Below are 20828 nucleotides of genomic sequence, written 5' to 3' on the forward strand. Positions count from 1 at the left end.
AGTCTTGACCCTGACTCTGCGCCTAATGGGAACAGTCCAGCCCGAACTGCCAGGCCAGGATATTGTTTTTTTTCTCACCATGCCATTCCAGTTTGGACCCAGTCATATGCAAATCAATCTTGACCCTGTGCCCAATGGGAACAGTCCAGCCCAAACTGCCAGGCCAGGGCTCAGCCATATGCAAATCAGTCTTGACCCTGCGCCCTATGGGAACAGTCCAGCCCAAACTGCCAGGCCAGGGCATGCTCACTTGGCCACTGGATTCAAGCTAGCCTGGCTGATAATGGCTGATTAGCCAGAAACCAGTCCCAGGATGCTTGTTTCCAGTCCAGGAAAGACATGGCTTGGCAGTTCGGGCTGGACTTTTCCCATGAGGCACAGGGTCAGACTGATTTGCATATGGCCATGTCTGAACAGGGGTGGCGGAGTGAGCTAAAGAATGATGATGGATTAAACCCAGATCAGTTTACTGCGGGTGAGTCCTTGCAATGTTCAATGCTCTGTCCATCATCCCCTTTGGTATTGCTGTTTTATGAGTAGCATTAGACTTATGGGTTGAGTTGGGAGAAGTCCGTAGAAAGCAATAGATTTTCTAGGTGATCATTTTAGTTGCACTGAATGCACCAGTTAGAAGGTGCTTGGTACGAGACATTCTGTAGGTATTCTGAGTTTTCTTTGATGATCTCTAACCTCTCAATTTCTGGTGCAATTATGTTTTAATGATCTTTAAATACAAGCAGCAAACATAGTAGGAAGTGAGTGATCTACAAACCCGACGAGTCATCAGTTATAGCCTAATACATACTAACAAGGTGTAATAGTTCTAAACCAGTTACACTGATTGTATACAAGTGTACTCTATAGAAAGACTGACAAGTACATAATAGAGCTCTGTTCTGTTTCAGGAAGGCAACATTTCGTATGCATACATCACCTTAGACAGCATTTTGTTTAATCTTCCCAGGTGCTGATTCCGTTTAGGGGCATTTCCTCTGCGCTTCATGTGAGTTTCTCCAGCAACTCTCCAGTGAGCAGCAGCTTTAAGCCACTTGCTGAGCCAGGTCATTGATTTTCATTGTAAGGCTATTCTTTCCTAAGTTATGAACATGATGAGGTGAAATGTATTAATTGACAGTCTTGCTGTACCATAGGACTTAAGCCACAACTCACTGACCCAGGCCGACATGGTCATTTCCATTATGCATGGTTGCTTATGTTACTCTTCAGATCCAGGTGAACTCTGGTACATACTGGGCTGTTCATTTTGGAGCAGGATCAATGCTGATTTCCATAAGAATGATTATTGTCTATAGAGGCACAGTGAGCTAAAAAGATAGACTAGGTTTATATCTAGAGTAATAACCAGTGGCTGGAATGTATTCATGTTAATTTTTTTACATTTCATCTGAGACATAGTGTACACTTTGCTGCTCATAGATTTCGATATTACAAGTATTCTTGTATCCCTCCAATAGGAGATTCCTGAACACATAATAAGACGAAGAGTAATGAAGCAAATATGACAGTACTGGAAAGCTATCTGAAACTCAAGAAGAACCAGAAATGATGCCAAACAGTAATTTGAAATAGAACAACTTAGTAGGAGACAGAGACTCTCGTACACGAACAGACAAATCCTGCAAGAATATCAAGTGCAATCCGGATTGAATTAAATTAAAATCACAAAAATTAAACTGGCAGAACACAATCATTATTAAAATATGCTAGATACCACCCTTTATCTTAGATAATTATCAGGTAGTTACAACAATGCTAGCCTCTCTAACATGATAATATAAAGGCTGTGATGTTAGTACACCATAAACACTGTTTGGCTGGCCCCTACAATCTGTACATTATTCTAGAACATAAAGACTTGGTAATGAGTTTTTTTTCTGCGTGTGTGTATTTTATGAATACTGTGCAGGAAATAGACTATTTAGATAAGCTGTGAGATTGCAGTTCTACTCGAAAGTTCTTAACGCAAGTTGAAGACACAGCTCCTTATAGGAAGACCATGCATATGTTATCAGTCGTGCAAGAAATCCAGTAACTATTCAACATTATTATTAAGAACAGACAGACTGCAAATACTACACATATCTAGTGACTATTCAAATATAGTAAGTGGTTAAGGAATCACAATGGTCAGTCAGCAAAGACATTAATATGATTTATGCCAAAATATAGCCAATACTTGGACTCTAACCCCAAAGTAAAACACACACAAAGGAAGACAAGCTCCAGATTCTCCTCAGTGCTACTCTACGCACAGGGGAAAACCCATGAGGGCACCGTTAATGTGGCAATAGTGTTCATCAGCAATTCACAACTAAGAGTTCATTAAGAAAGAGAAGAAACAACATAAAGGTTCTATGTTTATGATAATTTTTTGTCATTCATCATTCCTACACGCACACCAGTAACAACTCAACAGAAAACTCATTTTAGTGTAATGAATGTAAGATGACGTTTAATGAGTCATCAACTCTGTGGAGCAAATATCGCACACATAAAGCAGAAAACACAGACACAAGTAGTGAAAATGGAAAGAGCTTTAGTCACACAGCAGACCTAAAGATCCATCAACCAACACACACAAGGGAAAAACCATACACATGCAGTGAATGTGGTGAGGGGTTTGCTTATGCATCAGAGCTAACCATCCATCTGCGACGGCACACAGGAGAAAAGCCATACACTTGCCAAGAATGTGGAAAGAGCTTTAGTAATTCCTCACATCTAAAGAGACACCACCTCACACATACAAGGGAAAAACCACACACATGCAGTGAATGTGATAAAGGGTTTGCTCAAGCATCGGAGCTAACCATCCATCTGCGACAGCACACAGGAGAAAAGCCATACACTTGCCAAGAATGTGGAAAGAGCTTTAGTAATTCCTCACATCTAAAGAGACACCACCTCACACATACAAGGGAAAAACCACACACATGCAGTGAATGTGGAAAGAGCTTTACTTGCGCATCACGCCTAGCAATCCATCTGCTAAGGCATACAGGAGAAAAATCATACACTTGCAGTGAATGTGGAAAGAGCTTTCGTACATCGCCAAATCTAAAGAGCCACCAGCTAACACACACCGGGGAAAAACCATACAGATGCAGTGAATGTGGAAAGAGTTTTACTTACGCATCAAATCTAAAGAGCCACCAGCTAACACACACAGGGGAAAAACCTCACATTTGCAGTGAATGTGGAAAGAGCTTTAGTAGATCCTCACATCTAAAAAGCCACCATCTAACACACACTGGGGAAAAACCATACTCATGCAGTGAATGTGGAAAGGGCTTCACTGGGGCAACAAACCTAGCAGTCCATCTACGACGGCATACAGGGGAAAAACCATACACATGCAGTGAATGTGGAAAGAGCTATAATATAACATCAGACCTAAATATTCATCTGCGACGGCATACAGGAGAAAAACCTTACACTTGCAGCGAATGTGGAAAGTGCTTTAGTGGAGCAAAAGCTTTAAAGATCCACCAGCGAATACACACAGGAGAAAAGCCTTACACTTGCAGTGAATGTGGAAAGAGCTTTAGTAGATCCTCACATCTAAAGAGCCACCAGTTAACACACACAAAGGAAAAACCATACACTTGCAGTGAATGTGGAAAGAGCTTTCGTACATCGCCAAATCTAAAGAGCCACCAGCTAACACACACCGGGGAAAAACCATACAGATGCAGTGAATGTGGAAAGAGTTTTACTTACGCATCACATGTAAGGAGACACCAGCGAATGCACACAGGGGAAAAACCTCACATTTGCAGTGAATGTGGAAAGAGCTTTAGTAGATCTACACATCTAAAGACCCACCAACTAACACACACTGGAGAAAAACCATACACTTGCAGTGAATGTGGAAAGGGCTTCACTGGGGCAACAAACCTAGCAGTCCATCTCCGACGGCATACAGGGGAAAAACCATACACATGCAGTGAATGTGGAAAGAGCTTTAATACAACATCAGAACTAAATATTCATCTCCGACGGCATACCGGGAAAAAACCATACACATGCAGTGAATGTGGAAAGAGCTTTAATACAGCATCAGACCTAAATATTCATCTGCGACGGCATACGGGAGAAAAACCTTACACTTGCAGTGAATGTGGAAAGAGCTTTAGTAGATCCTCACATCTAAAGAGCCACCAGTTAACACACACAAAGGAAAAACCATACACATGCAGTGAATGTGGAATGAGCTTCACACGTTTACCAACTATGAAGGTCCCTCAGCGCATGCACACAGGAAAAACCACACACAAGGTGTAAATCTGGAAATGTCTTCACTTGAGCATCACTCCTGACCATACTGCTGCAAAGGTATGTAGCAGAGAAACCATGCACTTGCAGTGATTGTGAATGTGGAAAGAATTTTGTAAATCCATGTATCCAAAGAGCCACCATCTAACATGCAAGGTAAATAAACATACAAATGCAGAGGATGTGGAAAGAGATTTACACAAGGCTCAGACCTGACCATATAGCTGTGATGGCATACAGAAGAAAAAGCATAGAAATACAGTGAATGTTGAAAGTAGATCCATACATCTTAAGAGTCAGCAGCTAACATAGAAATTGAAAAAACGCACACGCAGTGGATGTGGAAAGAGCTTTACTCAAGCATAAGTCCTAACCATCTATCTGTGAAGACATCCAGAAGAATACCCATACAAATGCTTTGGCGGTGGAATGGGCTTTGCTAGCTTAACATACCTAAAATGCCACCAGCAATCACACACATGAAAAACATCATAAAATATGTAGGATGTTTCAGTTATTCATAAAATATAACACACCTCCTGCAAACCCACAGATGTAGTTAGTGAGGGAAGAACTTGCATGATTTATTATGCCTACTGGTCAATTAGTGAACACACAAAGTGTAAATAACATTCTGTTGTAATGGGTGTGGGAAAAGCTTCCATGTTTTTTCCATCTATATATGCATAGGCTAGTTTACACACCGAAATCTCATACAGAAGCATCGGATAGGGTGTGTTTCAGTCTTTCATTAAATTATAAGTTGTTGTCAGCAACGCATCTAAGAACATAATTTTGGCTACAGTAAATGTTTTTTGGAGAATTTATGTCTAGACCTTTCCGATGTCAGGTGAGGTTCAATATTGCGCTTTCTAGCTTTGGAAAAACTCAATATGTTGAAACTACCCTCCGCTGTGGAAGGTGTCTTTTACATGCTGTAAGGAGAGATAGCTCTTTGATCTTGTTACTCAATGTATTGGTAACCTTAGACATTGTTGACCACGGGGCACATTTTTTCTATTCCATACATGTACATGGGGATGGTGGAGGCCTTAATGAATTATGCAAACATTACGTTCCAAGTATATTTCAGTGTATAACCTTTGTTATTTTTGTAGGATAATAATAGGTAACCATGTTGTATGGTCCTACATTTCCATCATGGTGTTCTGATCCTTTCATAAACCACAAGGCTAAAGGTGATGTGGTTTGTAAATATCACCAGATCCTTTGGATGGCAATGTAGGGTAATGTCATAAAAGTTAGCCAGTTTGTATTTTTTATTTTACATTATTATTTTGTGGCAGTTGGGTGGGTTAAAAAATTTATTGTTTTTCAAATGGGAATGAGATTGTTAATGCTGTTCTCCGGATTCATTCATTAAAATGAGAACGGCCAGGTATGAGTTTTCATGAATGGAATATTACATCAACAAAACTCTGCAGGCTGGGTTGAGGCTGTCCACTTGCTGGTTTGATGCTTTCCACTTGCTAATGAAATCCATATTTCATAGGGACCCATGAAATGCCTCCAGAACCCCATGGGGTCAGTATAAGAGCATATTACAGGATAACCTGCTATGTGTTTGTCTTCTACTATAGTATGATGTAATTGCATTGCTTATATCTGGGAATGGTGTATGATTGTAAATAGAAGAGTACAATGTGTTGAGGATAGGATACACCTATCTTTTTATGTATATTTTTAGTTTTTTCTGAATAATGATGTGTAGGGTGATCAGATGTCACCATTTGGCAAGAACCTGTCAAGTCTTAGACTTTCTTTTAACAAATCATTTTATACAGTCTGTCAGTTTCTATGGAAAATGAAACATTATTATAATACTTACAATGCACAAATAAATGAATGACCTTTCGAGCAGCATCCACATGCCATTGACTCATCTGACCATCCTCATGGTGTCCCACTAAGTATATTTAATAAAAAATAATGTTTCTGAATGCATTTCTTAAATTAAAAAAATATTTAACTGTTAGTAATCTTGTCACATCTGTAAACAACAATATAGATTAGAAAATGTTTCTCTTGTGCACAGATGACACTTTGTCGTCTTTGAGCTTTATTGGGCAATACTGTTAAAATGATTTCATGTTAATACATTTTGTCTTATTAAATAGCAATTTTAACTTTCATGGCACTCTGACTGTAGAGCACACTCGGGCACCAGAAATGCTCGCGGGGACATAAATGCATTTCTTTTGTTTATAATAAACTCCAGGAGAACCAGTGTGTACTTCCTAGGTTCAACAGATTAAACTGTAACAAACCCACATGGGAATAAGGAAGTAAATGAAACTTCTTCTAAGAAAAGCAGAATATGTTATGGAAAGATGTAGATAATTTATACCACTTGCTAAGCACTCTCTTTTCTTTGAAAAATGCTAAACTAAATATGGAAGTATGCATCATGCACCCCATGTACTTCGATGCTGACTTTATACAGTCTACTGTCATTTGACATTGATTTGTATGCACCAAGTGAGGGTCCAGTATTGAGATCTTGCTAACTCTGCTACACTGGAGAGCTGGACTTTGTGTGGAAGGTGACTCTGTGGAAGCCCAATATAATGTACAAATACTTACTTTTGTTTCATTGTATTTATTTGATTAAGAAGGCTATGCTTTACAGCAAATATTTCATGGTGATTTTGTTTCTGAAAAATGGCCTTTGAAACTAATGCTAAATGTTAAAAAGTCCTTTTTATGTAAATAATTAAAACAGTATGTATGTTGATGCACATAATGTAATATGGTGTGTATGTTGGAAGGGAAAATGTATTTTGAGTAGGGAAATCTTAACTCAGTCATCCATCAGCAAAGATAATAAGTAGCAGACTGTATTCAGCAGCTTTGCATTGAATGATTTGTCATGTTGTGGATTAGTTATTGGCCAATTTATTTAGCTTTAACGAAAGCACAAGGGGTTATGTTTGTGCAGAGGGTGGTGCCAGAGAACTGCTGCCACCGGTGGCCACTCTGCACTAAACACCCGCGGACCGAGTCTAAAATTCACCTCCATCCTACAGCTAACATGCTAAAAAAAAATCAAACAACACCATACCGAAACAGTGTGTTGTCTGCTGATTCTGGAGAGCAGTAAATCTGCTGCCTGGACTGGCATGTGGGCCTGGACCACTGCTGTCCCAATGTGACTGGTGCGTGCTGAGGCCAGAGAGGGTACTTGACGTGACCACCTTGCTGACCATTTAAAGGTGGGAGATTAAAGGCATGGGAACACAGCTACAAAAAGCCAACGAGGGAGAACTATGTTATCACTGGGACCTATTCTATCCAAGTCATTGAGAGCCCCAATTCATGCTGCATATCACAAAACAAGATTCTGAAGTCAGCGGATTTGCGTCTGTTTGCACCATGCCTGGCAGAGTAACAGCTAATTGTTGGGCCTGTGTCCTCACCGCTGAGGCTAGGGTAGGAGATCCGGCTGTGGGCCACAGGTGTTATTATATGCCTAGGCGAAAGCAAGATCAAACTACTGTCAAGTCAAGTCAAAATATATGTTTATTATGACCTTAGTCTTTAAACAATACAGTGAGTAAAACGCCGAGTGGAGTATGCGTCATAAAATCGTACACTTATTATTTTTAAAAACGTGTCCATTAAAATATCGTACACACCATTATCAAAAATACAAAAAATATATACAAATGTTAAAACCTATACACATTCTTATCACTCCAAGAATCCCTTCCGCTAAGATAAAAGTACAGTTATGCAAGTTATTCTTTGGCCCTCAGCGCACCCAGGGCATCCTTTAAGAACTTCCCGAGGGCTATTACAATATCCAAGTATGGGATTTCAGATAGGAGGCTGGCCGCCTGAAACCTTGTTTTTACCTCATATTTTAGAAATACTGGGCGCAGCCACCTTTTCCTATATTCTAAGAGTACCGCACAGTCTAACAGGAAATGCATCAGGTCACACTTGGTTCCCAAGTTACACCTACAGTGACCTTCCTCATCTAGCATTCTTATATTGAGGTCTCTGTTTGTTACCCATGGGTTGATACCAATTCGAAGCCTCAGTATCTCTTGCCTGAGGCCACGATTGGGTAATCTATCGAGATATGGGAACCAGTTTTCCTGGGGCCACGCATTTAGCATATGTGCCACAGATTTTTTCTTAGTTAGGTAACCTATATCAGTTGATTTCGAGACTTCTTTCCCCCTTTGCTTCAGATCGCCTTTAGAGATAAGTATTTGATATGAACTCAAATCCAGATCGATCTCAAGTGCATTGCAGATTCCCTTCAATTTTTCCCTACTGGACTTTGCCCATTTTAACTTGCTTATCTGAATTTCTTTGCGACACCAATATGCTACTTTTTTACTTTCGGGGTCGTCTAGTCTCTTCCAGAATCTGATCACAGCCATCTGGGTTAGTGTCACCCAAGACTTTGTACCTAATTCAGTTCTGATGGCTTGTATCATTGCAGATTGAGGAAGAGATAGGAGCCTTTTTATGCAGTTTCCCTCTATCATGTCCCAAGACCCCTTACCGCTCAAATAAAGGATCTCTGCGCCATATAAAGCTTGCGGGGGGATCATTGCGTCAAAGGCTCTGAGTAATGGCCGATGTGACTTCTCGCCATAGTCCCCATTGAACCTTTTTAGGCCGCATATGGAGGAGAGTGCCTTTGCTTTTTGCGTTTCCAGGTGGGTAGACCAGTTTAAGGCCCTGTCGAACCAGATACCCAAATATCGGTACTCATCTACTGACTCTAGTTTGAGGTCCCCTATGAACCAACTAAATCTGCTTGGCTTTTTCCCAAAGCATAGGGTTTTAGTTTTGTCCAGATTGATGGTTAAGAATTTGTTGGCACAGTAGGTATTGAAAGCATTTAGCTTCCTTTGGAGGCCTCTCTCGGTCTGGTCTACTATCACCAGGTCATCCGCGTACAATAGGCAGGGTATCTTGTTTCCGTCCATTTTGGGGCTGGCACTGCCCTCCACCTCAAGGTGTGCCGGAAGATCTGACAAAAAAATCGAAAATAACTGGGGGGCCAGCACACAACCCTGTCTTAGCCCGTTGGCGATGGGTATTTTGGGAGTTAGGGAGCCCCCAGTGTCTTTAATTACTTGCCCCCAATTTTCCCTATGGAGTTCTGTTATTATAGTGAGAAGGTCTTTTGGGATGTTTAGCCTCTTTAATGTATCCCATAGGCTAACTCGATCCACAGAGTCAAAGGCTGCTTTGAAATCGACGAAACAACAGCATAGCTTGCCATTTTGTTCCGTCGACTTCCTCGCCATCGCCCATAGGGCAAACCCGTGGTCTATTGTCGAGTGGCCCGGTCTAAAACCGCCCTGTTCTATGGGGATTATTTGGTGCGCCTCAACCCATATATTCAGTTGTTTTAGGACAATCTTAGCGAATACTTTTTCTCCAATATCTAGGAGATTAATCATCCGATAATTTTTTGGCGCATCTTTGCTCCCCTTTTTATGGATCGGCCTGATTATGGCCCCTTTCCAGGTTGGGGGTATTACTCCTTCTTTTAGCACTACCTGGAACATCTTTGCAAGGAATCTTGCCCACCATTTGACCTCGGTCTTCAAAATTATTGCAGGTAAATTGTCTGGGCCTGCTGCCCGGGTTAACTTAAGATCTTTTATTGTGTGCTCGACTTGTTCTTCATTAAAGTTAACTAGAAGATCTTCTGAGATTCCTTGCCAAGTTTTGGCCACCATCTCCTCTCTGGGTCCCCTCACCCCGTACAATTCTCTTATATAGGAATCCCATGCTGCCTCACTCACCACACAGCTTAATTCGCCCTCTGATGATCCAGCTGCTGCCTTTACTAGCTGCCAGAATTGCCTTAGATTTTTATTCTCTATGGCAATTAAGAGTTCTAGCCAGCATTTTTCTTTGTGTGACCTTTTTGCTTCAAGTACCATTTGCTTGAATTCTTTTTTCAGCTTAGTTAGGTAATCATATCTCTCTTGTGTAAACTTCTTTTTTTGTTTCCTTTGTTCAGCTCTTATCTCCCTTTTTTTATTTTGGCACTCCACCGAGAACACTTTACCACGGTTTGATTGTTTTGCCCTTATCGGCTTATCCCCTTTTAATTTTAACTCCAGGCATTGAACTAGTTCTTCTAGTTTTACCATAAACCATTCCAGTTTTTAATTCTCATAGTTTTCGGGGGCCATCACTCGTTTAGGATACTCAACCTCCTGATTAGACACTGTTTCTCGCTGTAATTTCCTGCCCCCCGCTATTACTATGTGTAGGGTTTTGTGGTCGCTCACCTCTTTCTTTCAAACTACTGAACTACTGTTGCCGCACTCTTGGGTTTTGTGTTTCGCATCAATAGCAACTAAGAGCCTCAAATCCTGGCTATTAGTGGCTCAGTTAATTCCGAACCGTTTGTAAACCCCTGATTATACACTGGTTGGAAGTATGAGCTAAAAGCTATTTACTGTATCCATCCATTATCAGATGTATGAAATACCTCAAGCTTTGTTAAATTTCGGCATGTCAAACCTGCCAAAATTTAACAGTGGAAATATATATGTTATTTACTGTACCATGTGGATTCTGGTGTATTAAACACCAAAAGGCGCAGGTTATTCTCAACACACTCTTAATTCGTGCTATTTATTGCGCCCAATAAATAGCATATCCCCTGGTATCATTATTTATCAGGTGTGATAAATAGCACCCACACTCATAATCAGGGCTTCAGAACACAGACCGGCACATTCACTATCATAATGGCGTGGGTCTCTATGATCACAAATGAGCACCATCTTACTTGAACATTATAAGCAGACTCTGAGGACCTGGGAGTCCTAGCACTCACAAACCCACTACTCACCACAGGAATACGACTACCACACCCCGTGAAGATGGGGGATGGCAGAATCTCATTTAATCAGATGCTGACGCCAGTGGATCTTCTGAAACCAAACATGGGTAAACCAGATCAGTGCCAATCCAAAGCAAATGGGTGTGATAAAACAAGAAAACACAGATACAGCCCTGTACACAGCCGGTAGCAAAGCTCTTCCACTGGACCTGAAAACTGGCCGTCCATCATGGATAGGGAAAAACGACTCATTGACTGTCCATTCTTTCCTTTACATGGTCCACATGCACAAACCGGAAGAGAGAATTGATGTGGTGGAACAAGAGAAAACTGACTGTGAGGACAAAGTGGCGGCACATGATACCCAACTAACCAAACGTAGTAACTGACTGAAATCAAAACTAAAGACAAAGATTTGGAAGTCCGCTTAAGAATAAATAACCTCTGGCACTGAGCATCCCCAAGACCAAAGAAACACATAGCGTAAAACATCACTGTAATACAAGCTGTATCCAGGGGCATGGCCAAACCGGCGACCAAGATTGCCACTCGGCTGTGAAACTCTGGAGAATGTGCCTGTAAACGGATGCCTGCCGGCACTGCTGAGTGCTCTTTGTTTCCACATAACATTTGATTCAATGCTTTGAGTGCATGGGATCTTGATTATATGATCTAATGCCACTTGAGATCGCCGTTCGGCACCCTGACAGCAGTCACGGCCTGACTCCGTCCTTGGCGGCCCAGTGGGGACCAGCACTAGGGCTATGATTTCAATAGTGCAGCAGGTGTATTGGCACCAGGACCAAAAGCTCTAGGCACCCCACTAAACACAGATTATGCACATATTTTACAACTAAACAGGCTTTCAGAAGTTCTGTTTTCCCCAAGGCACTAGGTTCATGATTTAAATCGTGCAGCAGGTGCAGTGGCACCAGGCTCAACAATTGTGGAACTCTTTTTCTTACTAAGGCTGTTTTACTGTTTACTGATACTTATCTTACCCTGGCTGCACACATTTAAAACGTGCTTGTTTAACACTGCTTTATTGGGTGGAACTTTTAACCAATATTGTTCCACTAATAAAACAAAATAAAAATTCTGTCATGTGTTTGTCGCTAATAAAAAAAGATCTGTGTCATGTGTTTGTTGTAGGCGCATTATGTGGCATAAAACCGAATTAAGCGATTGCAGTGCTTAACTTGAGCACGCACCGTTGTGCTCTGTAGGGATGTTTTAACCTCTTTTATGTATTGGGACAGTTTCTGTATAAAATTCCAGCGCCAGACAACTACCGTTGAGTCTTGGATTGTAAACACAATCATGTGTCTGTTCTAAAAGTATTCCTTGAGTTTTGTGATTGCAGCCTGTTCCTTCGACTGGCCGGGAAGGGAGGATGTGTAGTTTCTAGGGCAGTGAATTTGAAAATTCCAGTTGCTGGGCATTGTTGTCACATTACCTCAAAGCTTGTCTTCATGATCAAGCGTGTTTGGTGACTGTATGGCATTTGTGCTGCTCTTCTATTTTCAGAAGATATCTATTATTTTGGGATAATAAAAAAACATTTTTTTCTTCTTTGGTGTGGGTTCTCTACTTTTTAACACCAAACGTTTAGCTTAGTAAGCAAGTTGGTGGTAAGACCGGCTTTTTTCGGACAGACCTTTACTGTGCACATTATATTGTCCTAGCACCAAAATCATGTTATATCATTTGCTGTATTTTCCATTGGCCGTATGAGTAAGCAACGTGGTAATTGAGCAATACTCGTAAGCAGGAGTTATTATTTAATGGTGAGAATTTTGCCATTCATTTTTCCGTGCACACATTAGCTCTGGTTCCTTCTGCCCTAGACCATGGAAAACTGGATGGTAACTCTGAGCTTGCAGGATGCCTACTTCCACATTCCAGTCCTGCCTGTCCAGGCATTACCTGCGGTTCACGATCATTATAATTTAGTTGTGCTCACTTTTATCCTTACGAGCACTCCTCGGGTGCTCACCATGGCGACGGCACACCTGTGAAAGTCGATGGTTCCAGTCTCCCCCTAGCTATATGACTGACGATTGGGGGGAAGGCTTGCCCTAGGCATTGTCTCCCACCACCACTATGGCAAACCTCCTACACTATATACTTTTATTTGCTGCCCAAACCTGCAGCCCTTTAAAGAAAATTAACATATCATAAACAAGTAGAATGTTCATGACCAATTATAACTATCCAATGCACATGGCTGTCTTCCTCTTTATACTGCAAACAAACAAGGATGAAAGTAATCCTCTGGTGCCAAGGAAATAAAGAAGTTTTGAAAAACCAAGTTGTTGTATATCCCAATCCTAGGTGGGATTATCTGAAATAAGAGAAAGATTAAATAATTGTCGAAAAAACGTGCGTGATAAGCATGTTATAAATGTACACATTAAGCAAGCTTAACAAAACTCAAAGAAACCGTTTTATCCCTTTTCTCCTCATATGTGGGTGAGGAGGGTGGGATAATGTTAGCCTCCGTATGTCTTTAATGAAATCAAGATTCTCTCTGCATCATAATTGGAGAATCGTCATTTCATTACAAGACCGGAGGCTACCATTATGCTTGTTCAAAGCTGCTAAAAGCTATACTGCTAACATGCTTTATTGGTCTTAAGTAAAATTTGGCAAAGGTATTTGCGTTGGACCAATCAGCTGTTCTAAGAATCTCTGAAAGAGATCCACCTGACCAGAACACCTTACGAGACATCGCCCCTCTAGAAGTGTGAACCCCAAATCTAGATCGGTCTATACCGGCTTCACTCATTATGGTACGTATCCATCTAGCTAAAGTTGCTGAAGAGACTGGTTTATGGGGTTTAACATAAGATAAAAGCAGTTGATCAACTCCATTATCCCTAAATTGTGCAATGTTGTCATCATAAACTTCCAAGTTTCAAACAAATGGAGGATCCCCTGGTGACGGATGTCAGGGAGGGGGAGTTAAGATTGACAAAGAAAGTCCCTGTGTTTTGAAGCAGCCTTGGATTGCTGAGGGAATTAGTCCCAGAGGGGTTATCTTACACAGAATCTATACCGGGGCAAAACAGCAGTAAGCCAATAACAGTAAGCAATAAACAATAAACTGTAAACGAATAATAAGCATAAACAAGGAATAGAAAATCAATTCGTGATTTATTTGGACCTCCCGAATGGGTTACAATCTAAAAAACATATAAAAGCAACTAAAACAACCTTTTGTGTAAAAGGGTTGAGATATCAAATTAATATATTAAAAGAGAATCCAATATGCAAAGTAAGTCTTAAAAGAAAATCAAGACAATTCAATATACAGAAACAAGTCGACGCGGCGTTTCGGTGGCTTTCAATCTTTGCACCTTCATCAGGACAAACATATATTTCACAGAATCTATAAGTTAAACAACAGGAATTTAGTACCATTTCACATTTCACACTTATGACAACTACAGTTGGCTTACTCTCTTTTTTTTTAGACAGTATTACATCCCCATAAGGCTTACTTCTCATATTATAAAGTATCCACATATTGCCTGAGACAGTTTCTCCTACCCCGCACTACTTTTTTTTATTTAAAAAAAGTATACCTTGTTACCATTAGTCATATCAGTCTGATACCTGCAATGTAGTTACAGACTCAAGTCTAATCAGTATCCTCAATTTTTTCTCTCTCAGCGTGGACTGGCTTTTGACGATTGCGTCCCACTCGGAAGCTATAAAGAGTGTAAAATAATATATTATAGCTCCAGGTCCCTGGGCGATTGGGTATTCTAATGTCAATTGCTAGGTGAATTTGGTATTATGAATAGACCATTTACCTTATGATTGTGCCTCCACGTTTTCTAATTGCACGGAGGAACCACCGTATAATGGTAAAATCTTTAAACACTTGTTTATTATCAGATGTCCTGTTGAAAAAATACATGCCCACCCTTAGTTGATGATGGAATATGTGGGTCAAAAGTCAAAGGCAAGAGAATTCATGGGAGCGGATACACATAGTATCTCCACAATGTACTCACCAACTTCAAGTGTTTGAAGTCGCCGATGTGCTCTTTCAATTATGCACTTCCACTTTGTGGTTCTGTTTTCAGGTCAACAGTATCTACAAAATAAGATATATTTTGACCCCATCAACAAATGATAGTTTTAATATTACCGATGTTTACCTCAACTTTGATTTTCTCTAATCATTTTATTGGGGGTTTGTTTTAAAAAAAGGTTCTTAGATGTTTTTTTTTTTTTGTATAAACTTCATTTTCCTCAAGGAGCTTATATTTAGTTGCACCCTTGGTATAGTCAAATGGGAGATATCAATCAACATTGCCCCAAGTAACGTTTAGTGAAGGATAAAAATGCTCCATCAGATTCAATGTACTGGAATCCTTTGCTACCTATTCTTTAGGAGGTTATTATCGGCTGGTGACAGATAGGGCAACGTTACAATTACACTAAGTTGAAGGTGAGCCTTATTGAGGACTTGAACTACCCATTTGTTATTATTGCAGATAGGGACTCTCAATGTTAGAATGGTCGTAGTGGCCCCCGTTTAAGAAAAGCCCTCTGTCAGCCCATACCTTAGGTTTCTTAGTCGGCCTCCCTGTTCCTCCGTGCGTCCGCCTTCGTCTGGATTCAAAGGGTGATGTGGGCTATTCAGCGCTGTGTTTTTATGCTGGCGCTGCTGAATTTGACCCGGAAGTAACAAATAGCTATCTGTTCTAAAATGTTTTATCGCTGCTAAAATCTCAAGGGTTTTGGAGTTCGATTAGATTTTTACTGTTGTGTCCCTTCGTAGTCTACTCGTATGTTATCGACATTGTATTTGGGCTCTAATTCAAAGAATATTCGGACCATCATCCCGGAAGTGATTTACAGGCACTGTCGGCGTTCGTGTCATTATTTCGATATTATGCCGGCAATACCTTATGCCATATTTCTATTAATAAATAGAAGGGGAACACCATTGTTTCGCTTTTCTTTCCACCCATGTTCGGAATATTAGATAGTTCCGAAAAAATAAATCTATCGCGGACATTTTGGATTGGGAATAGAAACGGAAAAGGGGCTATAGCGTCACATGGCTAGTGTTAGAGCGACCTCATAGGTAGTTCTATCATATTTTAATTTAGATACGTAGACATTTACCAATGTAGTTTGTTTATATCCATATTTTACATTGCCCAAATATCTTCACAATAAACTGTAGTAGAAGAATATTTTGAATAGGAAAGTGTCGTCTACAATGATATTCACGAAGAACTATATATTATTTATTTCCTTGTTATACACACCATATGTGGGCACCAAATATTTTTAATATTCTTGCAAACATTATGTTACAATTTCCAATATGCATGTAATAAATTGCAGCAATACAAAGCGGACTTCATTAATTCCACTGACTAGGTGCTTGTTATATAATCTACAACATTTGGTACACAAACAAACATTTTTGCAATGACAACAATTTATCTTTAACACTGGTGGAATGTAGTTTCCTGATTTGTATTATCCATCTCACCCTCCCAGTCCAAAATATCGGTCGCTATAGTTTTATAGAATGAGTCTCTCCCATTCTTCTCTGTTATTTAATCCGGTTCTAAAGGAATTGAATAAGGACATATAAAATTGTTCCCTTTTCTTTCTTTTTGTGGTGGTGTCACCACCTCTTGTGTTTTGGGTAATTGCTTCCACACCACACCATTTCAAATCATTAATGCTGTGGTTCTGAGTCAGCCAATGTTCCTCTAAGGGGGCAGTTTTTTTCTTCGTACGAATTGCGGATTTGTGTTCCGTTATTCGTGGTCTGATCTCCCTGGCTGTCTCACCAATGTAAACTTTATTACATGGACATTTGATCATGTAAATCATATTTTTGGTCCTACAATTTATAAAACTTTTCACTTTGTGATTTATGCTATTATGCAAGATAGTGTTCCCTTTTATTTGGGATTCACAGTAGGAGCACATATTGCACGCAAAGTTTCCTGTTGGCAAAGGTGTTTTTTGGATTGTTGGACACAGTTCTGATTTAGTCTCTTTGAAGGTATGTACCAGACAGTTCTTGATAGTCTTATTTCTGCGAAAGCTAAACATCGGTTTAGGAATTTTTATGCCCTGGTTGCCATTTAAGAGGGACCAATTGCGGTTGATGATGTTCTTTATTTTATTGCTGGCCACACTGTAGTTGGTCACGAAAATTAATTGGTCTTTCCTTTCTTCTGACCTCTGTTTGTCTTTTTCAAACAGCGCTTCTCTGTTGTAATATCTAGCGCGTTTGTACGCTTTTTTAATTAAGCCCCTGGGATATCCCCGGTTCTTGAGTTTCTCCGAGAGAGTACTGGCATGTTTCTCGAAGTCCTTAATGTTGCTGCAATTGCGTCTTATTCTTAGGAATTGTCCAAAAGGTATGTTATCCTTTTGACTCCTTGGATGATTGCTCTTGTAATGCAGTAGGGTGTTTCTGTCAGATGGTTTCGTATAGAGATCAACCCCTAGGACTTCGTTTTCTACTCTAATTTTGATATCGAGAAATTCAATGGTCTCTTTGTTATAGTTTGAGGTAAATCTCAAGTTCTGGTCGCCTAGGTTTAACCATGCAATGAATTCAATCAACGTCTCCTCCGTGCCGCTCCAGATGAAAAAAACTTCGTCGATATATCTCGACCAACATGTTATGTTTTCACTGAAGGGTGCCATGTCATTGTATATGTGTTTCTCTTCGAATGCTGCCACGTAGAGACAGGCCAGACTCGGCGCACAGGTCGCGCCCATGCTGGTCCCTTTAATTTGCTTAAAGAGATCATTTCTAAATAAAAAAATATTATTTTTTAAAATAATTTCTGCACAGTCTATAATGAAAATTGAATGGTCATTCAGGTCCTCATCACCTATTTTAAGTAGGCCCTCTAACATCTTGATGGTATCATCTTGTGGGATATTTGTATAGAGGGCCTCTATATCTAGAGTGACCAGCCATTGGGTAGAGGGATTGTATGCTATGCCTTCTATTTTATCGATCATATGGGTAGTATCTTTTAGGTAGGCTTTCTGATTCTTGACGATGGGTTGGAGAAATCTATCTATATATTTACTAAGAGGTTCAGTTATGGAGTTAATGCTGGACACTATGGGCCGCATGGGGGGATTAGTTATATTCTTATGAACCCTGGGGAGCCCATATAGAGCAGGGATGACCGGATTCTAATTTTTAAGGAATTTATATTCATCCATACAGATAATTTCATCTTCCTTCGCATAGTCAAGAAGGGTATTTACCCTATGGATCAATGCATCCCACTCTGACCTATTAGATTTGCAATAATGTTCAGGATTATTTAAGAGGAGAAGCATTTTATTGTTATATTCCTCAGTTTGCATGAGTACTATGCTCCCTCCCTTATCGCCTGGTTTAATCGTCAGGTTTTGATTATTTTCCAAGGTCTTTAAAGCTAATCTTTCTTCCCTGTTCATGTTACTAGGTCCTTTTAGTGGATGAGTTAGTAGGTCAGCAATATTACTCTCTACTGCTCTTTCAAAGAGGTCTACTTGTTTGTTTACCATGCTTATGTTAGGGGTCCAGTCTGACTTTGGTTTTAGTCCAGATTTATTACAAGAGCCCTCTCTTGGAGGTTTGTCTTTAAAAAACTCGTGGAGTCTTATTTTCCTAAAAAACCCTTGAAGGTCTCTTTCCAAATTATACTTATCAACATTAGTATTAATGGCGAATCCTAGTCCCTTTTCTAAAACTGTCTTTTCTGCTGTGGTTAGGGTAATGTCTGAAAGGTTAATAATGGCAGCTTTCTGGTTCAGTCCCACTTGGGTTGGCTCCGTGTGTAGTACCTCTTCTGCTAGTGAGGTTGAGGGTAGAATTTCCCTCTTCCACTCCCTCTCTGTTGGTGTTGATAATTTCCCCGCCCCCGTTGTCCTAAAAAAGGTAAGGATTCACGGGCTGGGGTAGAGCTGGCTTCTCCCTCCTTGTTTTTGTCTGTTCTAGAATCATTATCAGAGTCTGTACTCGTGTATGAGGAGTCACTGAATCCTACTCTTTTTCTGGGGTATGTTCTACGTGGTTGTTGCCAGTTGTTCCTATTGTGAAAATTTTCTCTGGGACGATCGAAATAATCTTTTTGTGTGTAGGGGTAAATTACCTCCGTATTATAGTTAGCAATGTCTTTATTTAATTTGGTTAGTTTTTTCCCATAGAGGAAGTCCCTGTATCCTGTCACATCCCTTTGGATTTCCTCTAGTTTTTTCTTTGCATCTTCATATGCATTGCTATCTAGTTTTTCTTCTAAGTCGTGTATTTCTTTTCTTTCTACTATCAGGATGGCATTGGCGGTTTCAATTATAAGCAACATCCAATCCCTGCTGCACCTGTTCGCAATCAGGGTCCAGTTCTCTATGAATTTGGGATGGCGTATAAAGACTCCTGGTTCGTTTTTAATTTGCAAGCCATTTGGTATTATGCCTTTCTTTAGATAATCAATTAGAAAGTCTGCGTGTAACTCTGTTCGAACCAATTTCTTTTTGTTGTTCCAGAGCTCCCGCCATTTATCATCGTCATTGTTGGTACTAGTGACTGATGTAAAGTTCTTTGAGGTTCCGTTTACAATTTTGTTAAACTCCTCTTCCGAGAAACCATAAGTTTTAAGGGCGTCCATTCTCAATTAGGAACGCTTTAGGACCATGTGGATAATGGAAGAATAAACCTCCCAGCTAACAAGCTGTACGTAGAAAGTTTCAAACAAATGGAGGATCCCCTGGTGACGGATGTCAGGGAGGGGGAGTTAAGATTGACAAAGAAAGTCCCTGTGTTTTGAAGCAGCCTTGGATTGCTGAGGGAATTAGTCCCAGAGGGGTTATCTTACACAGAATCTATACCGGGGCAAAACAGCAGTAAGCCAATAACAGTAAGCAATAAACAATAAACTGTAAACAAATAATAAGCATAAACAAGGAATAGAAAATCAATTTGTGATTTATTTGGACCTCCCGAATGGGTTACAATCTAAAAAACATATAAAAGCAACTAAAACAACCTTTTGTGTAAAAGGGTTGAGATATCAAATTAATATATTAAAAGAGAATCCAATATGCAAAGTAAGTCTTAAAAGAAAATCAAGACAATTCAATATACAGAAACAAGTCGACGCGGCGTTTCGGTGGCTTTCAATCTTTGCACCTTCATCAGGACAAACATATATTTCACAGAATCTATAAGTTAAACAACAGGAATTTAGTACCATTTCACATTTCACACTTATGACAACTACAGTTGGCTTACTCTCTTCTTTTTTAGACAGTATTACATCCCCATAAGGCTTACTTCTCATATTATAAAGTATCCACATATTGCCTGAGACAGTTTCTCCTACCCCACACTACTTTTTTTTATTTAAAAAAAGTATACCTTGTTACCATTAGTCATATCAGTCTGATACCTGCAATGTAGTTACAGACTCAAGTCTAATCAGTATCCTCAATTTTTTCTCTCTCAGCGTGGACTGGCTTTTGACGATTGCGTCCCACTCGGAAGCTATAAAGAGTGTAAAATAATATATTATAGCTCCAGGTCCCTGGGCGATTGGGTATTCTAATGTCAATTGCTAGGTGAATTTGGTATTATGAATAGACCATTTACCTTATGATTGTGCCTCCACGTTTTCTAATTGCACGGAGG

General features: G+C 40.0%; 2 protein-coding genes across 6 annotated transcripts in view; both read left to right on the forward strand.

The window, feature by feature from the left end:
* The window catches only part of LOC144773674 (uncharacterized), a 233401-nt gene extending 226954 nt beyond the window's left edge, over positions 1-6447 (forward strand). The window contains 1 exon segment of the mRNA XM_078658828.1: positions 2452-6447. Within this exon segment, the coding sequence (XP_078514954.1) occupies positions 2452-4305 (1854 nt within the window). The 3' untranslated portion in view covers positions 4306-6447.
* LOC144772264 (uncharacterized) overlaps positions 1-20828 on the forward strand; it is a 1157681-nt gene that overhangs the window by 1028129 nt on the left and 108724 nt on the right. The window lies entirely within an intron of this gene.

This window comes from Lissotriton helveticus, chromosome 8, assembly GCF_964261635.1.
Source record: "Lissotriton helveticus chromosome 8, aLisHel1.1, whole genome shotgun sequence".
Taxonomy (NCBI): Eukaryota; Metazoa; Chordata; class Amphibia; order Caudata; family Salamandridae; genus Lissotriton; species Lissotriton helveticus.